Source organism: Hyperoodon ampullatus (assembly GCF_949752795.1).
Source record: "Hyperoodon ampullatus genome assembly, chromosome: 7".
In the NCBI taxonomy this organism is placed as follows: Eukaryota; Metazoa; Chordata; class Mammalia; order Artiodactyla; family Ziphiidae; genus Hyperoodon; species Hyperoodon ampullatus.
Genome location: NC_136920.1, coordinates 17,168,958 through 17,183,476, shown reverse-complemented (window position 1 = coordinate 17,183,476; position 14,519 = coordinate 17,168,958). Strand labels below are relative to the sequence as shown.

At 35.4% G+C, this 14,519-nt stretch overlaps 1 protein-coding gene across 1 annotated transcript in view; it reads right to left on the bottom strand.

Moving 5' to 3' along the window:
* Positions 1 to 14,005, bottom strand: part of PHF21A (PHD finger protein 21A) — a gene marked incomplete at its 3' end in the record, with an annotated part of 159,068 nt that extends 145,063 nt beyond the window's left edge. Inside the window, exons 1-4 of the mRNA XM_079709165.1 lie at positions 13,988 to 14,005; positions 10,141 to 10,284; positions 6,023 to 6,055; positions 3,788 to 3,853 (exon numbers count right to left, since the gene is read on the bottom strand). Coding sequence (XP_079565291.1) covers positions 3,788 to 3,853; positions 6,023 to 6,055; positions 10,141 to 10,194 — 153 coding nt within the window. The 5' untranslated portion in view covers positions 10,195 to 10,284; positions 13,988 to 14,005. The remainder of the gene's footprint in view (positions 1 to 3,787; positions 3,854 to 6,022; positions 6,056 to 10,140; positions 10,285 to 13,987) is intronic.
* Positions 14,006 to 14,519: the final 514 nt, after the last annotated feature.

Here is a 14,519-nt window from a genome sequence, read left to right as displayed (position 1 = left end):
TCAAAGATGAAACTACTATGGCCTAAGCCTGAATCTCAGTAGGAATAAGCAACAAACTGGGATGTTAAGATTGCTTCTACAATGAATGAATGAGAATGAAAGCAGAGCACTAAAGCAAGCAAGTGCATTGGCTCCAATATTAGAATATCCGTTATGACAAGCAAAGACCACATATACATGTCAAAAATGAGAGGGGAAGGGTGCAGAATGAGAACAAATGCTATTAAAGAAATTAATAGTTGCTTCTACACTTCAGTACTACTAGTGTTTAAAATAGTTGGATTCTCTGATTAGAGTGGTTCATAAACCATAAGGAGAATGTGATTAGATTTTTAAATGCTAATCCTCCCTGGAAAAGACAAGAATTTGGTGTTAAATTTTTTTTTAAATAATTGTTTCTTGTCTATTTCTGATTATAAAAAGGAAATCTATTTATTGTGGAGAATGTAGCAAATATACATAAGACTATAAAGAAAAAATAAACTACCTGTAAATCATCACTTCGCAACAACATTTTATACTGATGCTGTTTTTTGTTTGTTTGTTTGTTTGCGGTACGCGGGCCTCCCACCGCCGTGGCCTCTCCCGTTGCGGAGCACAGGCTCCGGACGCGCAGGCTCAGCGGCCATGGCTCATGGGCCCAGCCGCTCCACGGCACGTGGGATCCTCCCAGACCGGGGCACGAACCCGCGTCCCCTGCATCGGCAGGCAGACTCCCAACCACTGGGCCACCAGGGAAGCCCCTGACTCTGTTTTTATACACTTATATGCCTACATACATATATACACACGATACACAAAAATGGGACTGTAATGCATATGAAGTTGCATGTGCTTTTTCATTTATTTTACCATAAGTGCATTCCTATGTCATTAAAACATTTTTGAAACCATGATTTTTAATGGCTATATAACATATAATTTATTTGGCTAATCAAGTCTGGGTTAAAACTGTCAACCACAAGGACTTCCCTGGTGGTCCAGTGGCTAAGGCTCCATTCTCCCAATTCAGGGGGCCCGGGTTCGAGCCCTGGTCAGGGAACTAGATCCCACTAGCCGCAAGTAAAGATCCTGCATGCCGCCAACTAGGACCTGACACAGCCAAATAAATAAATAAATAAATAAATATACTTTTAATGTTTAGAAAAAAACCTGTCAACCACAAATTAAAGCCCTGTGGGTCAAGAAGATGACTTCAAAAACTGCCATGGGGAGCTTCTGTTCAGAAATCTCAAATTACAGGGTGAAAGCACTGGAACTATCTAACAAGAATTCACTGAAATTCACTGAGTTTTAGCCATGAAGGATGCTTAATAAAGACTATATTTTCCAAAATGGAGTGCACCATTTTGTAATTAGTCTTGAGGAAGAAACAGAATAAGTATCAAAGACTGAGGTAGCAATAACAAATAACAACTAATAAGTGCCTACTGTTAGAATTAGTGACTATCTGCAATATTTTATTTTTTAATAAAGCATAATAAGAGAACACATGCTTTTATTATTTCTATAATTAAGTTTTCAAGTGGACGTGGAACAATGATTATAGAAAAATGCATATAGAAAAAGAACGGAAACAAATATGACAAAGGGTTAATAGCTGTTAATTCTTGAGTATGACACTCTTTGAACTTTTCTGTATTTAAATTTTTTCTCACAACCAAAAACTTAATATTAAATTATTAGTCATGCGAGTAAGGTAATTCAGATTTCAGTTATTAAAGTAGAAGGAAAATCAGTAAGTTTTGCCAGAGGCTAAGTAGATCTTTTGAGAAGGAAAAACAAAAAGCTGGGCATACAGCATTAGGAGTTTGTTCTAAAATAAAAGTATTTTAAACAAAATATCAGTGTTCCATGTTGGAAATAGGTCTGAGGAAGGACCAGCTCTTGAATTTTATAGCTGTGCTTCCTTCAAGTACTATCCTACCTAAAAATGATACATATTCTGTTCTATCAAAAAGGTTGTTTCAACAGTTAAGCAAATACTTTAAAAACTGCCAAGACTGCATTTTAGTTTCTGACACTAGCTTTCTTTACTTTGTATACCTAAGATTTTCCTGATGCTACACCCATTTTTTAAAATTCTAGGTTCTAAAATCCAAACTTAGTTCAGATGACAGAGTTTGCCACTTGATGAAACGTCTTACTAAACATAAATGGTTGCAATGTTCTATTAAGTGAGGTACCTAGCAGGAAAAAAATTAAAGAATAAAAAGTTACAGAAATAAACCAAATCTTTACATCAGTTCTCATAAAAATTTCAAATAAATGTACATGTTTTACAATTGCCCCATTTTCCCCAAATGTAGCCTTAGGTTGTCTTAACTTTGTGACAATATCCCCTATCTCCTACTCCACTAATCAGTTCTCACCTTCTTTCCCTGCTAGAACACGTGAATTTTTCAGCAAAAGTGACTCATTCATTGGCATCTTGTCAAACTAACCCTGAAATTTTAAGGAGGCTCGGTGCTAACAGAATTTTAAAGCTAGAACATTTTCACTAACACACATCATTTTGACTTCAGAGAAACGAATCACTTTCAGAGCCAAATACGTCGAACAAACTCTGTTTATATTTTTCCTTACAAATTGTTCTCCACCATGTTACCTCCTCCTAATTTTAGTTTGGCAATTCCATAATCTAAAATACCTCTTATTTCTGAAGAAGACAGGATGGGGGAATGCAGAAGCATTAGAATAGGAGAGGGGAGAAAAAAGCAATTGTTCACTAAGCTTGGAAAAAGATTCTATTCTGAAACATTAATGATTCATATCTATTCCACATAGTTCTCAAAATTTATTTCTCCCCTTAGTTAAATGAAAACACAATACAATACATAATATAAACACAATCAGGAATCTCCAGGAATAAATTACTCTCATTGCTATTATTTCACTAAATAAAAGTTTTTAAAAAACACAAAAATCAATAACTGAGAACTATATAGCTAAAAATCTTCAATAAGATATCACTAGCGTGAACTATCAATTGCAGATCACCTCATCATTTTGGTTCACACATTCATCTACTCCAAAACCACCCCTTTTAACCAAAGGGAGAGTGGTAGGGAAGGAACAAGAAAACAAATGCTTTGTCAGATTACCACAGACATTTACTTATAGCTCTATCAATTGTCACACTCCACCTGGTGGCAGGAGCTGCCTGAATTGGCGAAGTGGAGGTCATTATACAAGAAATTCCAAAGAACACTTTCCAGTTGCCCCCGGGAAAAAAAGCAAGATGTTCTTTTTTTGTCCTATATAGAATATATCTAACAAGGCTCCACCAAAGTTTTTTCACATAATAGTAGGTCAATATCTAACAAAGATTAACATAAAGGAATGACAATAATCAGAATGGGAGATCTACACTTAGAGCAATCTACTTACAACCACTCCACGTTAAGTTAAATGTCATCTCAAGCCTTTAAAACAGGTAACAAGGCACATCCAGCAACTGTAAGGTTCTCTATCACATACTCCCACTAACTTTCTCTGCCTCTATTCTCTATGGGTAAACTATAGAGTTTAATTAACACAGTTAACAGCAGCCTGCCACCCTGCTTTTAGATATTTGCCAGTAACATATACCCATGGGATACTCTAGAGACTGATTTCAACCAAAAATAAAAATAGATAAACAGATCTCAAACAAAATTAAAACTGAGTCTGGCTGCCCACACTTATTTTCACACATGAGGAAAAATAGCAGTTCTCCTAGAAGCCTCGAGCAGACATATCTTTAGAGCACAATGTTAAAAATATGCCCCCCCTCCTTTTCCCCTACCTGTTTCTCACTCAAAGCTGTGATTTTGGCTTGAAGTTCATGAAGCTGTTTCTTTAAATCAGCATTCTGATTGGAAAGAAAAAATATCTGTGAGGAAGATATTTCATTTGTTAACAGAAGAGTAGCAAGATGACTTTATGCAAACTGTATTACAAATGATGAAGCAATCTTAAGCATTTAGCCAATCATATTTGTCATGCATTAAACTGTAGTCATATTACCACCACCCAGTGCACAGATCCTAAATGTAGGTTGCTAACACTAGAACAGGGGTAAGCTCCTTTGCAATTGCAAGAAGTTTTATATTTCAGCATTTTGTACTGTAATACTACTCCTTTCTACTAAAATAGTTATTCTTCATAAGAAGTAACAGTTGACAGAAAACCTAAAGCTCCACTAATCAGTTGTAAGTATGAACACACTGCATGCTTAACGGCATTATCACTAAAAAAAAAAAGGTTTTTCTCTGCTTGCCCTCTCCCTTATTTAGTAGAGTACGTTTGTTATTTTAGCCTAGATTTGAAAAGCTGTCAGTGCTGCAACTGCCTTAAACACTGCATCATTCAAATTAACATACTGACTACCAGGGCAACTTCTCAGTTCTAAAATGTTAGGAATCAGAAAAGAATACTATGTTAAATGAGATACACTGAGCATGCTTGTGTTTTACTCACATGAGAGAAAAATCCAAAATTAAAGTTTTCAAAAGCTTAATGTAACACGATCACTAGCAGATTGAATTCCACCCCAATGAGAGACTGCTTTTCCTTCGTCCTTTCACATGCAATTCTTTCAATTCATCCTGCCTGGTCTTCTGACAGGGTCCGGGCATACATCCTCCCCTTCACGTTTACTCCATGTGGTCTTTTTTGTGACAGCATGTGATATAAGACCTCTCTAATGAGATCACCCACAAGACTGTCCAGCAACTTACTGCCCCCTCAGATTCTTCACATTAAGACTGCTCTGTTACATGACTGCCAGCTACAGCAGAAATGCTGAAGTTTTCTAACAATATTTCAGTTGCTGATAACAATAGGTTACCATATTAGATATAAAAGAATCTATTCATCTAAGGTCTACTGGCTCTTGGTTCCCTAAACCTAATTTAAATTATAATATATATTTAAAAAAAATTAAAATGGAGAAGCTTCTCAAAGAAGTTGGACTGTCAAAGAGGAGTTAAGTGGATATCACTGCCAGCTCTCAGAATCAATGGTTTGTGTTAAAAACACAATAGTTAAGCCACTGGGGGCTAAATTTGTAGAAATGAATATTATTTCCCACTTCCAAAAATCAATCTGCCTCAGTACCATTCTTTAATCCAAGAAGCTATTTTACTTAACTTTACAATGAGGCATGTATGGTATGTTTAACAAGCTAAAAAAAAAAATGTGTGTGTACATATACAAATATACATATACACACACACACCCCACCATCAATGGGTCTAGGTGTTCTGTGAACAGATTATGAGTAAACAAATGCAAGGGAGAAATCCTGAGAATGTCTGAATAAATACTCTCCATACTTATGACCCACTGTCTAATTGCTGCAAAAGAGACACTGCCTGAACAATAAATATACTAATTAAAGAAAAGATAAATTTTTAGGAAGATTTCTCTTCAGGGATAGAAAATAAAATGCCTGAGCCAAAAACCCCTATGAGACTTTAAAGAAAAGGTAACACCTGATGAATTACTATATAAGGTTCTTTAAAACCCTCTCTAAGGGCTCTTTCAAAAATGAAATTTTTAAAAATGCTTTTAAAAAATTATTCTAAAATTCTATTCTTAACATAGTGAGATTAAGTACTTAAAAGTTCTATACTATAAACTATGAGAAAATAAAAATGGTTCTGGGCCATATTCAATAATTCTGAGATTACAGAAAGCCTTGCAAACTCTGATTTTGAGTAAGTGTGCTTGTGGAAATGAAATTTAAGCTATATCAAGAGTATTAACTCTCAATTCTTTTTCCCAAAATATTCAAAGCAATTAGCATAAAATAAAAGCAAAATAACAGTAACAAAGATGAAATAATAGCTATATTATAATAGAATGACTGGAGTTTTCTTAATTCTTATAACATGAAGACCAATGTACTAAAAAAATTTGCTGTTACAGATGAGATAGTTTCTAAAACCTAAGTATTGCCTGTATTTTAATATTTTATGGTCACTTTATTTTAAATTATTTTAATTTAAAAATTAAATGAATAAAAGTAGTATTTTACCTGTGGATCCTGCTTCATTTGAGCAACCAGTTTCTGATAATAAAAAGAGAAAAAGAGCCATCAGTCTCACATATAAACTCACTATGGCTAATCAGGCTCAACCCCCAAAATCTAGAGTTTTAAGCCCACACAAAAAAATGAGCAATACCACAATCAGAACAGACCAAAAGCTTTTGTGATCTATATAAAAAGTTAATGAAACACTCCTCTTAATAATAAAAAAAATTCAAACTATCGCTTTATATTTGAAATGAAGAGCTTCCTGCCTTTAAACAAATCTGGAGATGGGCTGGGGGAGGGGAGCTTTTAAAAGACAATTTAAATAAGCTGAATGCTCCAAAAGCCAAACATCCCTTTAAAAGGTTGTCATTGTCTAGAGTCCCAAGTAAGTCCTGGAAAGAAGGTGCTCCCATACAAAAACAGGCCTGTTTGTATACAGCGAACAGATTGGGCGAGTCTGTTGGTTTGGTTCACAGAAGGAGCCTAGTGTCAGATGTGACTGCCACTGTCCTCTCTGTGGGGGGAGGGGAGATGTACTCAGTGGAGCAGTGATGCTCAGTATTTGAGAGTAAGGAAGCGAAGGAACAGTAATGCAAAATTCTACCTACCTGGGTTCCTGTGGGAAGGAGAGTACTACCAGAATACTGAATGAGAAAGACCTTTACTAGGGAACACATAAGTCCAAAAAATGAAAAACAAAGAAAAATGGATGTCAACTGACCTAACCCAACTTCCAAAAGCATTGCTGCCCAAAGGTAACAATAACCAGGGACAGAAGAATTTGAAGCATAAAGGAATATCAGAAGGCTGAGTCCTAAAAGTATCTAGGAATAAGCTGTTCTCCAAGTGAATTTTTCACATAAATGAAAAATTTGTCCCTCTCTTTGGGTGACAAGACACTTTTAAAGTTTTTAGTCATAGGGACTTCCCTGGTAGTCCAGTGGTTAAGAATCCGCCTTCCAATGCAGGGGACAGGGGTTCGATCCCTGGTCGGGGAACTAAGATCCCACAAGCTGCGGGGCAACTAAGCCTGCACACTGCACTATTGAACCCGCACACTCTGGAGCCCACACACCACAACTAGAGAAGCCCACATGCCGCGATGAAGAACCCACATGCCACAACGAAGACCCAGCACAGTCATAAATAAATAAATAATAGTTTCTAGTCATAAAATAAAACCTTTCTAAAATATATTATATATTTATCTGCCTTATTAAATAGAAAAAAAGCAGCAGTTAATGACACTTAGAGGCATGATTACCTCAATATACTATTCTGCAAACAATACAAAGAGGTCCTTACAATAAAGGCCCCAGACTGCTGTGTTCTAAAGAGTTCTTGTACCTGCATTTGAGTTTTTCAGTCTACTCCTTAATGCCAAGCAGTCAGCTAGCAAATCTTGCTAATATTACTATGCCTCCCTCTAAGAGCCCCTGAACCCCAATTCCAATTTGCTACTTCTGAGCTGCTTTGTGATACACGCAGTGAAGTAATTCTAAGATGAGTGAATAGCCTAAGAAATCCCCCTTGAGTAAAATGTATAATCTTGTGTGACTTCTAACATTTATTCTAGCTTGTCAAAAACCTTACTTCAGGTGGTAAGGTATGCATTCTGGATAGCTGAGATTGCCAACCATGTGACCTCCAAATACACAAGGTATATGTTACTATAGTCTACTTCATATGTGACAGTGGTAACTCTTCTATATCCTGGTCTTAATCTACAAAACAGTAATAACACATATTCCAAGAACTCAATGAAAAAGAAACATAAGGTTTTATACATATACATTTTTACTAATGCAGCCTAAAGGCTAGCTACATTCTTCAATGAAAAAAGTCCTTCATTTTCCTTTCTGCTTTTGTCACCAGAGAGTGGAATACTATACTAAAGTTGCCTTTTTAAAGCTGAAAAAGGTTTTCCGCCACGACACTGAAATTTAAAAACTGATAACCAAAGTAAGTCTCTACCTCTGGAGGAAATAAATAAGCCAACTTTTCTACCTATAATCAAGCAAGCTGCATTTCAGACCATTAGAGGCAGGACAGAACAAGCTGGGCAACTTAACTAGACTTTCCAAATCCCTAGTGACTTTAAGGTGATGTTGTGTGTTATCAAAGTGAAGTTACTTTCTATGGTAAGAACGCAGCAATTTTTCATGAGAATATAGTTTAAGGGCTGGCAAACTACAGCCCACAGGCACCCTGCCTTTGTGAATAAAGTTTTACTGGGACACAGTCACACCCATCCATTTATACACTGTCTATGGCTGCTCTGTGTGTACAGGAGCAGAGTTGTGACAGAGACCATAAATGATGCCCATAGTATAAAATACTTTACCCTCTGGCCCTTTGCAAAAAGTCTGCTAACCTCTGCTTTATACTATTCTCTGTTCCATGTAGAGTAAAAATACTCCAAAAGTTTAAAAAATCTGCATAAGAATAATCAAAAAGGCAATTTCCCAAAAAAGATGAGATGCCCATCACAGGCCATAATTATATGACCATTCATTCAATATCAACCATGTGCACATCACTACTTTTTAAATCATCTCGGTCCATAAAGAACAAAAGGCTACTTCTACCACAGCAATACCAGGTAGTTTCAGGACACACCTTCTATACAGTAAGCTCAGTTTCAGCCCTAGTTTCCCTAAGTGGAAATGATGAAGGGGTGGCTTCTGCCCCAATATTTAGTCAAATGTACAATCTGACTTTGGCCTCAGCCTAATAGCCAGTGCTTACTTTGATGTCATTTCTGGCATCCCTGAACTTGTCATGATCAGTGATCATGTAGGTTACCATGTATCCAATCAGAATAACAGCATCAGATTTACAAGCAAGGCATGTCACTTGGATTTACTGTTAAAACTTTTTTTTTTTTTTTTTTGGCCATACCGCACAGCATGCGGGATCTTAGTTCCCTGACCAGGGATCAAACCCGTGCCCCCTGCAGTGGAAACGTGGAGTCTTAGCCACTGGACCACCCGGGAAGTCCCTACTATTAATACTTAAACTTTTTTTAATAGGAAAGGATTCTAAATATAACTGGAGTGAAATATCTTACATACTTTATATGTTAAAACACTATCAACCAACACTGATAAACATAAATAAATGTTTATTACCATACAAACAAAATGCTATATAATAATTACGGATGAATATAAAAGCTATTAATTTTATGCTAAAAAGTAGTTAAATATACAGGAAAATAATTAATGTGAATATTGAGAGTGATAACTTTAGGAAGAATATTATATCCCTTTTGAGTCAATAAATGTAATTTTAAAATTTAAATTAGATTTTTAAACATTAAATTTTTTCATAATTATAATTTTTATAAAATTGGTATGCTTGAATTAAATATATGAAACAAAAGTAATATTTAAGAACTCTAATTTTTAGTAATTTAGTTCAACTTAGATCATGAGTCTTTCAAGAAAAGTCTTATTTTGACTTGTTCACATCTTGTGAGGATGAACTAAAAGCAGAATATTAACTTTGCCATCTCAAAATTTCTTGAGAGGAGGAGTATGTCCAAAAATCACATTATGAGTAAAAACTTCAGTATACATGGTAGTCAATTTAAATATGTCTTGTTATTTAAAATATGCAAGTTAACACAGGGAACTATATTCAATATCCTATGATAAACCATAATGAAAGAGAATATGAAAAAGAATGTGTATATATATGCATAACTGAATCACTTTGATGTACAGCAGAAATTAACACATTGTAAATCAACTATACTTCAATAAAATAAATTTTGAAAAATAAACAAATAAAACATGCAAGTTAAGTCACACGAACAAAGTCCCTCAGCTGAACCAAAAAACAGAAAAAAAGGAGAGGTTTTTTTTTAACACCTTCGCTATATGGAAAAGAATATTTTTAGTTCTTTTGTCTGGAAGAGAAGTCAGGAATATTTTATTAAAGTTCTCAAAAATATTACCAATGAGTTTGTTGAGTAGTAATAAAAGGCAAATAACATGACTCTTGGACAAGTGACAAAAACGATTAAAAGCTCTACTAAAAATCAGAGATAGCCTGTTTATTAATTTAGCCATTACTAATAACATGATGTGGGAGAAGCCATGAATGAAACATACCTGGTGAACCTGAATTTCCACTTTAAGAGCCTCCTGTAGAGTCTGCAACTCCATCCTCTACCTTCTCCACTTTTTCTTATGTCTGCTAATTCTATGGTTTCTTCAGCCTCTGTTTAAAATAACAAACTCCTCTTCTTACTGCAGCTGTAGAGATCATAAAATGTTTTGGATCATTATGTTGGGTATAAAGGAAATATACATTAGATAAAATAAATTACATTAGTCGAAATATTTCGTCAACTAATGGGCAAAAAATTTCCCCAAACAGATTTCTTTCCAAAATGAGTAGTTTTTTCTGAATTGGCACCAAAACTTTCTGGGTTTTATTCTCTGAGCATTCCTCTAGAAAACACTTCAAATAAGTAAGAAATGAAAAAAAATGAGTTTAATCTGATCATGAAAACAGCTAAGCACTTACTAGATGCTCAGCACCACGCTAGATACTACTTTCTGAGGATACAGAGCTGAACAAGACCTCTTCTGTCCTGGATGCGTTGGGAGTCTAGTGGGGGAGAGGACAACCATCCAGGACATGCTGTTCTTAGAAAGAGACACATAACAACATGATCATACATTTTTAACCATCACACAGAGTGAACTGGAGAGTTCAGGATCTCTCAGAGATTAAAGAAGGCCAGAGTACTCTCACAATTTGGATGGACTCTCATTCTATTTAAAAAATAAAGAAACTCAAAACAGGGGCAATTCTGGTATAATTTAAAGGTTTACATTTAACAAATTAATACTTAACACAAACACATTGCAATGAACTCTGCTTTCCACAAAGTTATGACAGGGATGTTAAAAAATAAATCTATCGTGCACAACAAATGATTTGGGTCTAGCAATAGAACAGACTTCTCCAGCTTTACAATGAACACCATCTTCTTTTCAAGCCTGCCAGGTGCATCTCTTTGGCTGCACGTATAAATGCAGGTGGAGACAATGTCAAATGTCTAGATTTGCGAATGTGAACCTTCCTATTCTGCTCTGCTCATCACTACTGCAATTTAAATTAACTCAGTGGCTAATTTCTCTTTTCATTTTTTTTCTTTTTTCTTGAACGTGGCCTTAGACATGATTTTAGGTACTCTCCCTGAAGCAAAAGTTTACTTGAATAAATTTAAACTTTACTTCTTTCTCTTTTCTTCCTTGTACCTATAAAACTTGTAGTTAGAGCAGCTTTTCAGCATTCTTACAAACTGAGGAAGGGAACAATCAGGAAGTCAGAAGAACTGCTACTCCTTATGCCAATTCAATGAGATTCATAATCTTTATACTTTCTAAAAATTATCTACGGATAAAGTCCTAAGTTTTCTTAAAACTTCTTTAAAACCTGATTTAACAGAGTTATAGTGAAATCATTAACTTCAGGCTGTGTGAATATTAATCTTCATTATATTGTTTAATCTCACTAGGCTTAAAACATCATTGGCAATCTCTCCCCTAGGGCTTGTATACTATGTTATGTAATATGAAAATACTCTAACCTTTTTTTAAAAAATAATTAATTTCAAAAGTGTAAAATTCCTTCCAATTTATATTTGTGGAGGCTAGAAAAGCCTCCACATTATTATTGTACAATGATATTGTCAACCAAAAATTTTCATAGACGTAGTATGTTTAGGGGAGATAATTTGGAAAGTGTGATTTTGATGAACAAACCCAGGCTTTTCAGATATTTATTACCTTAAAAAATCTTTGGAACTACATAAATATCAGAATCATTAAGTTACTGATTTAGATCAAGGCTTTTGTTGTCATGTAAGTTTATTCTATATACTAAAGCAAATGTTAAAACTATACAGTCACTGTAATTTTAAATATTAAAGTAATCTCCCTACTCAGATTCCTGAATCTAGAGTTCTTCCTGAAAACAGTACTTAAATTAGTTTTAAGACTATCAGAAAATGTGTCAAAAAATGATTCCTTATAATTTTTGTCAAATTAAGAATCACCTTGAAGGGTATTTTCAACAACAGAAAGGCCATATTTTATTTTACTAGTAGCAACATATAATATCAAAGCTGAACTCAACTCATAAACTCTGGAAACAGCAGGTTAAAAACATGGAGAACTTAACAATATACACAAAAAGGGTTAACATAATTTGTACAGTTACAGAGTGCTTACAAATTAATTACAAATTAATTTTTTAATTATGAAAAAGCAACTCACAGAAGAAATAAGAATGACCAACATGAAAAACATCTATCTTCAAGAAAGTCATAGAAATATAAATTTAAGAAGACACATTTTTGTCAATCACACTGACAAAGATTTGTAAAAACAGTAATACTCTGAGCTGTCTAGAGTTTAGGTCAGGCGGCACTTTCATAATTTGCTATTAGTTATCTCTGAGCAGTAGCACTCAGGGTTATTTACTTTCTTCTTTTCAGAGTATCAATATTTTCCATGGAAAGTATGTTCTTATTTTTAAATAACAAAAAATTAAGTTAGAATTGCTAGATAAAACATCAGAAAATTTTATACTGATGAAACAAAATGTTCAGGAAAAGAATAAGTAAAACCAGGGTTTAACCGGGAGGCTCTAAATGTCAGAGTGCCTCAGAGGATAAGAAGCCTGCAACTCAAGTTATTGAGGAGGTGACAGCTTTTACTTCCTTCATCAGCTTGTTGTCTGCTTATTAGAGACACACAAAGGCACAAAATTTCATTTGGCAAGGACTCTAAATGCCAATTACTCATTTTATTTCAAGATAAAACTGAAGGGTTAAAAAAGGTAGTGACTTAGTATAAAAAAACTTATGAAGGATTAGAAGATTCATTTGATATCTTTCTTCTTCATAAAAGTCTCTTTCTGAATAGCAATTTTAAGAGACTGGTTTCTGCCTAAAGGAACAAGTTGTATACATATATATTCATAGCCTACAAAAACAAGGCAAGCACATGTTGAATCCTTTTAAAAAATATTTGGGGGGCTTAGACAACTCATGCAGCCACCAAGTGATGACCATTTGGAGGCAGTTTATAGCATTATAAAGAAGGTATTATTTGCTAAATTTATAAAAAGATGATTTAACATATTTCGGCCAATTCTAGTAAGTTATAAATATCAGCTGCTGCAACATAAATATGAACAGACTCCTAAAACAGTTTATTGAGGTACAATGCCTTTCACCACCCATCAGCTCTAAATACTATCACCAGAGAAGACAAGTGCCTAACACAAAATACCAACGTTCATTATATTGAAAACTGTACACATCAAACGACTGGGACACCTAATAACCTCCCAGTTTCAAATAACAAAAACCCAAAAACATAAATAAAAACTCCACAAACCTAACAAACAAAATAATCAAATCCCACTAAAAAAAGGCAGATGTAATGTCTAGAAAGAACATTCACTGTCTCAAAAAAAAACAAAAAAAAACCTGATTCCACTTACTCACTGTGCAACCACTCTCCGCTTTAGGTTTGTTTGCTTATATACCAGGAAAATGGAAACAGTATCACCTATTTCATAAAATTGCTATGAGGTTTAAATTAGGTGAAGTTATATGAAAAGCCCTTTGTAAACTGTAAAATTCTATGCTATTCTTAACATACTTAATTTAACTCTTATTCATACACAAACTTTTATATCAACTTCTCAACACAGCCTATTGCTGCAAAGACTGTAGGCTTTCTTATTTTCAAAGTCTCTAGGAAAGGGGCTTCTAACTATTTTATCTGGTTACAGTTCTGCTTGGAGATATGTGACCTCTGGGTCTTTCATTATGATTCTAATAATGTAGTAATGCTCTAACTCTGAATTTATTACCAAAAATCACTGCTCTGTTCCTGAATTGATATAAAACTTTTTCCAGTCAAAACAACTCACCAACCAAGTTTCTTTTTTCTTTTTTTTTTTTTTTTTGCGGTACGCGGGCCTCTCCCTGCTGTGGCCTCTCCCGTTGCGGAGCACAGGCTCTGGACGCGCAGGCTCAGCGGCCATGGCTCACAGGCCCAGCCGCTCCGCGGCATGTGGGATCTTCCCGGACCGGGGCACGAACCCGTGTCCCCTGCATCGGCAGGCAGACTCTCAACCACTGCACCACCAGGGAAGCCCTCTTTTTTTTTTTTTAATTCTTCCTTCCTCCTTCCTTCCCTCCCTCCCTCCCTCTCTTTCTCTTTCTCTGTGTCCGGTCTTAGTTGCAGAATGCAGGATTTTCGTTGAGTCATGTGGGATCTGTCACTGCGACACGTGGGCTTCTCTCTAGTTGTGGTGCGCAGGCTCCAGAGCACGTGGGCGCTGTAGTTTTCGGCATGCAGGCTCTCTCATTGAGGCGCGCAAGCTCAGTAGTTGTGGCGCACGGGCTTAGCTGCCCCACGGCATGTGGGATCTTTAGTTTCCCAACCAGGGATCCGACCTT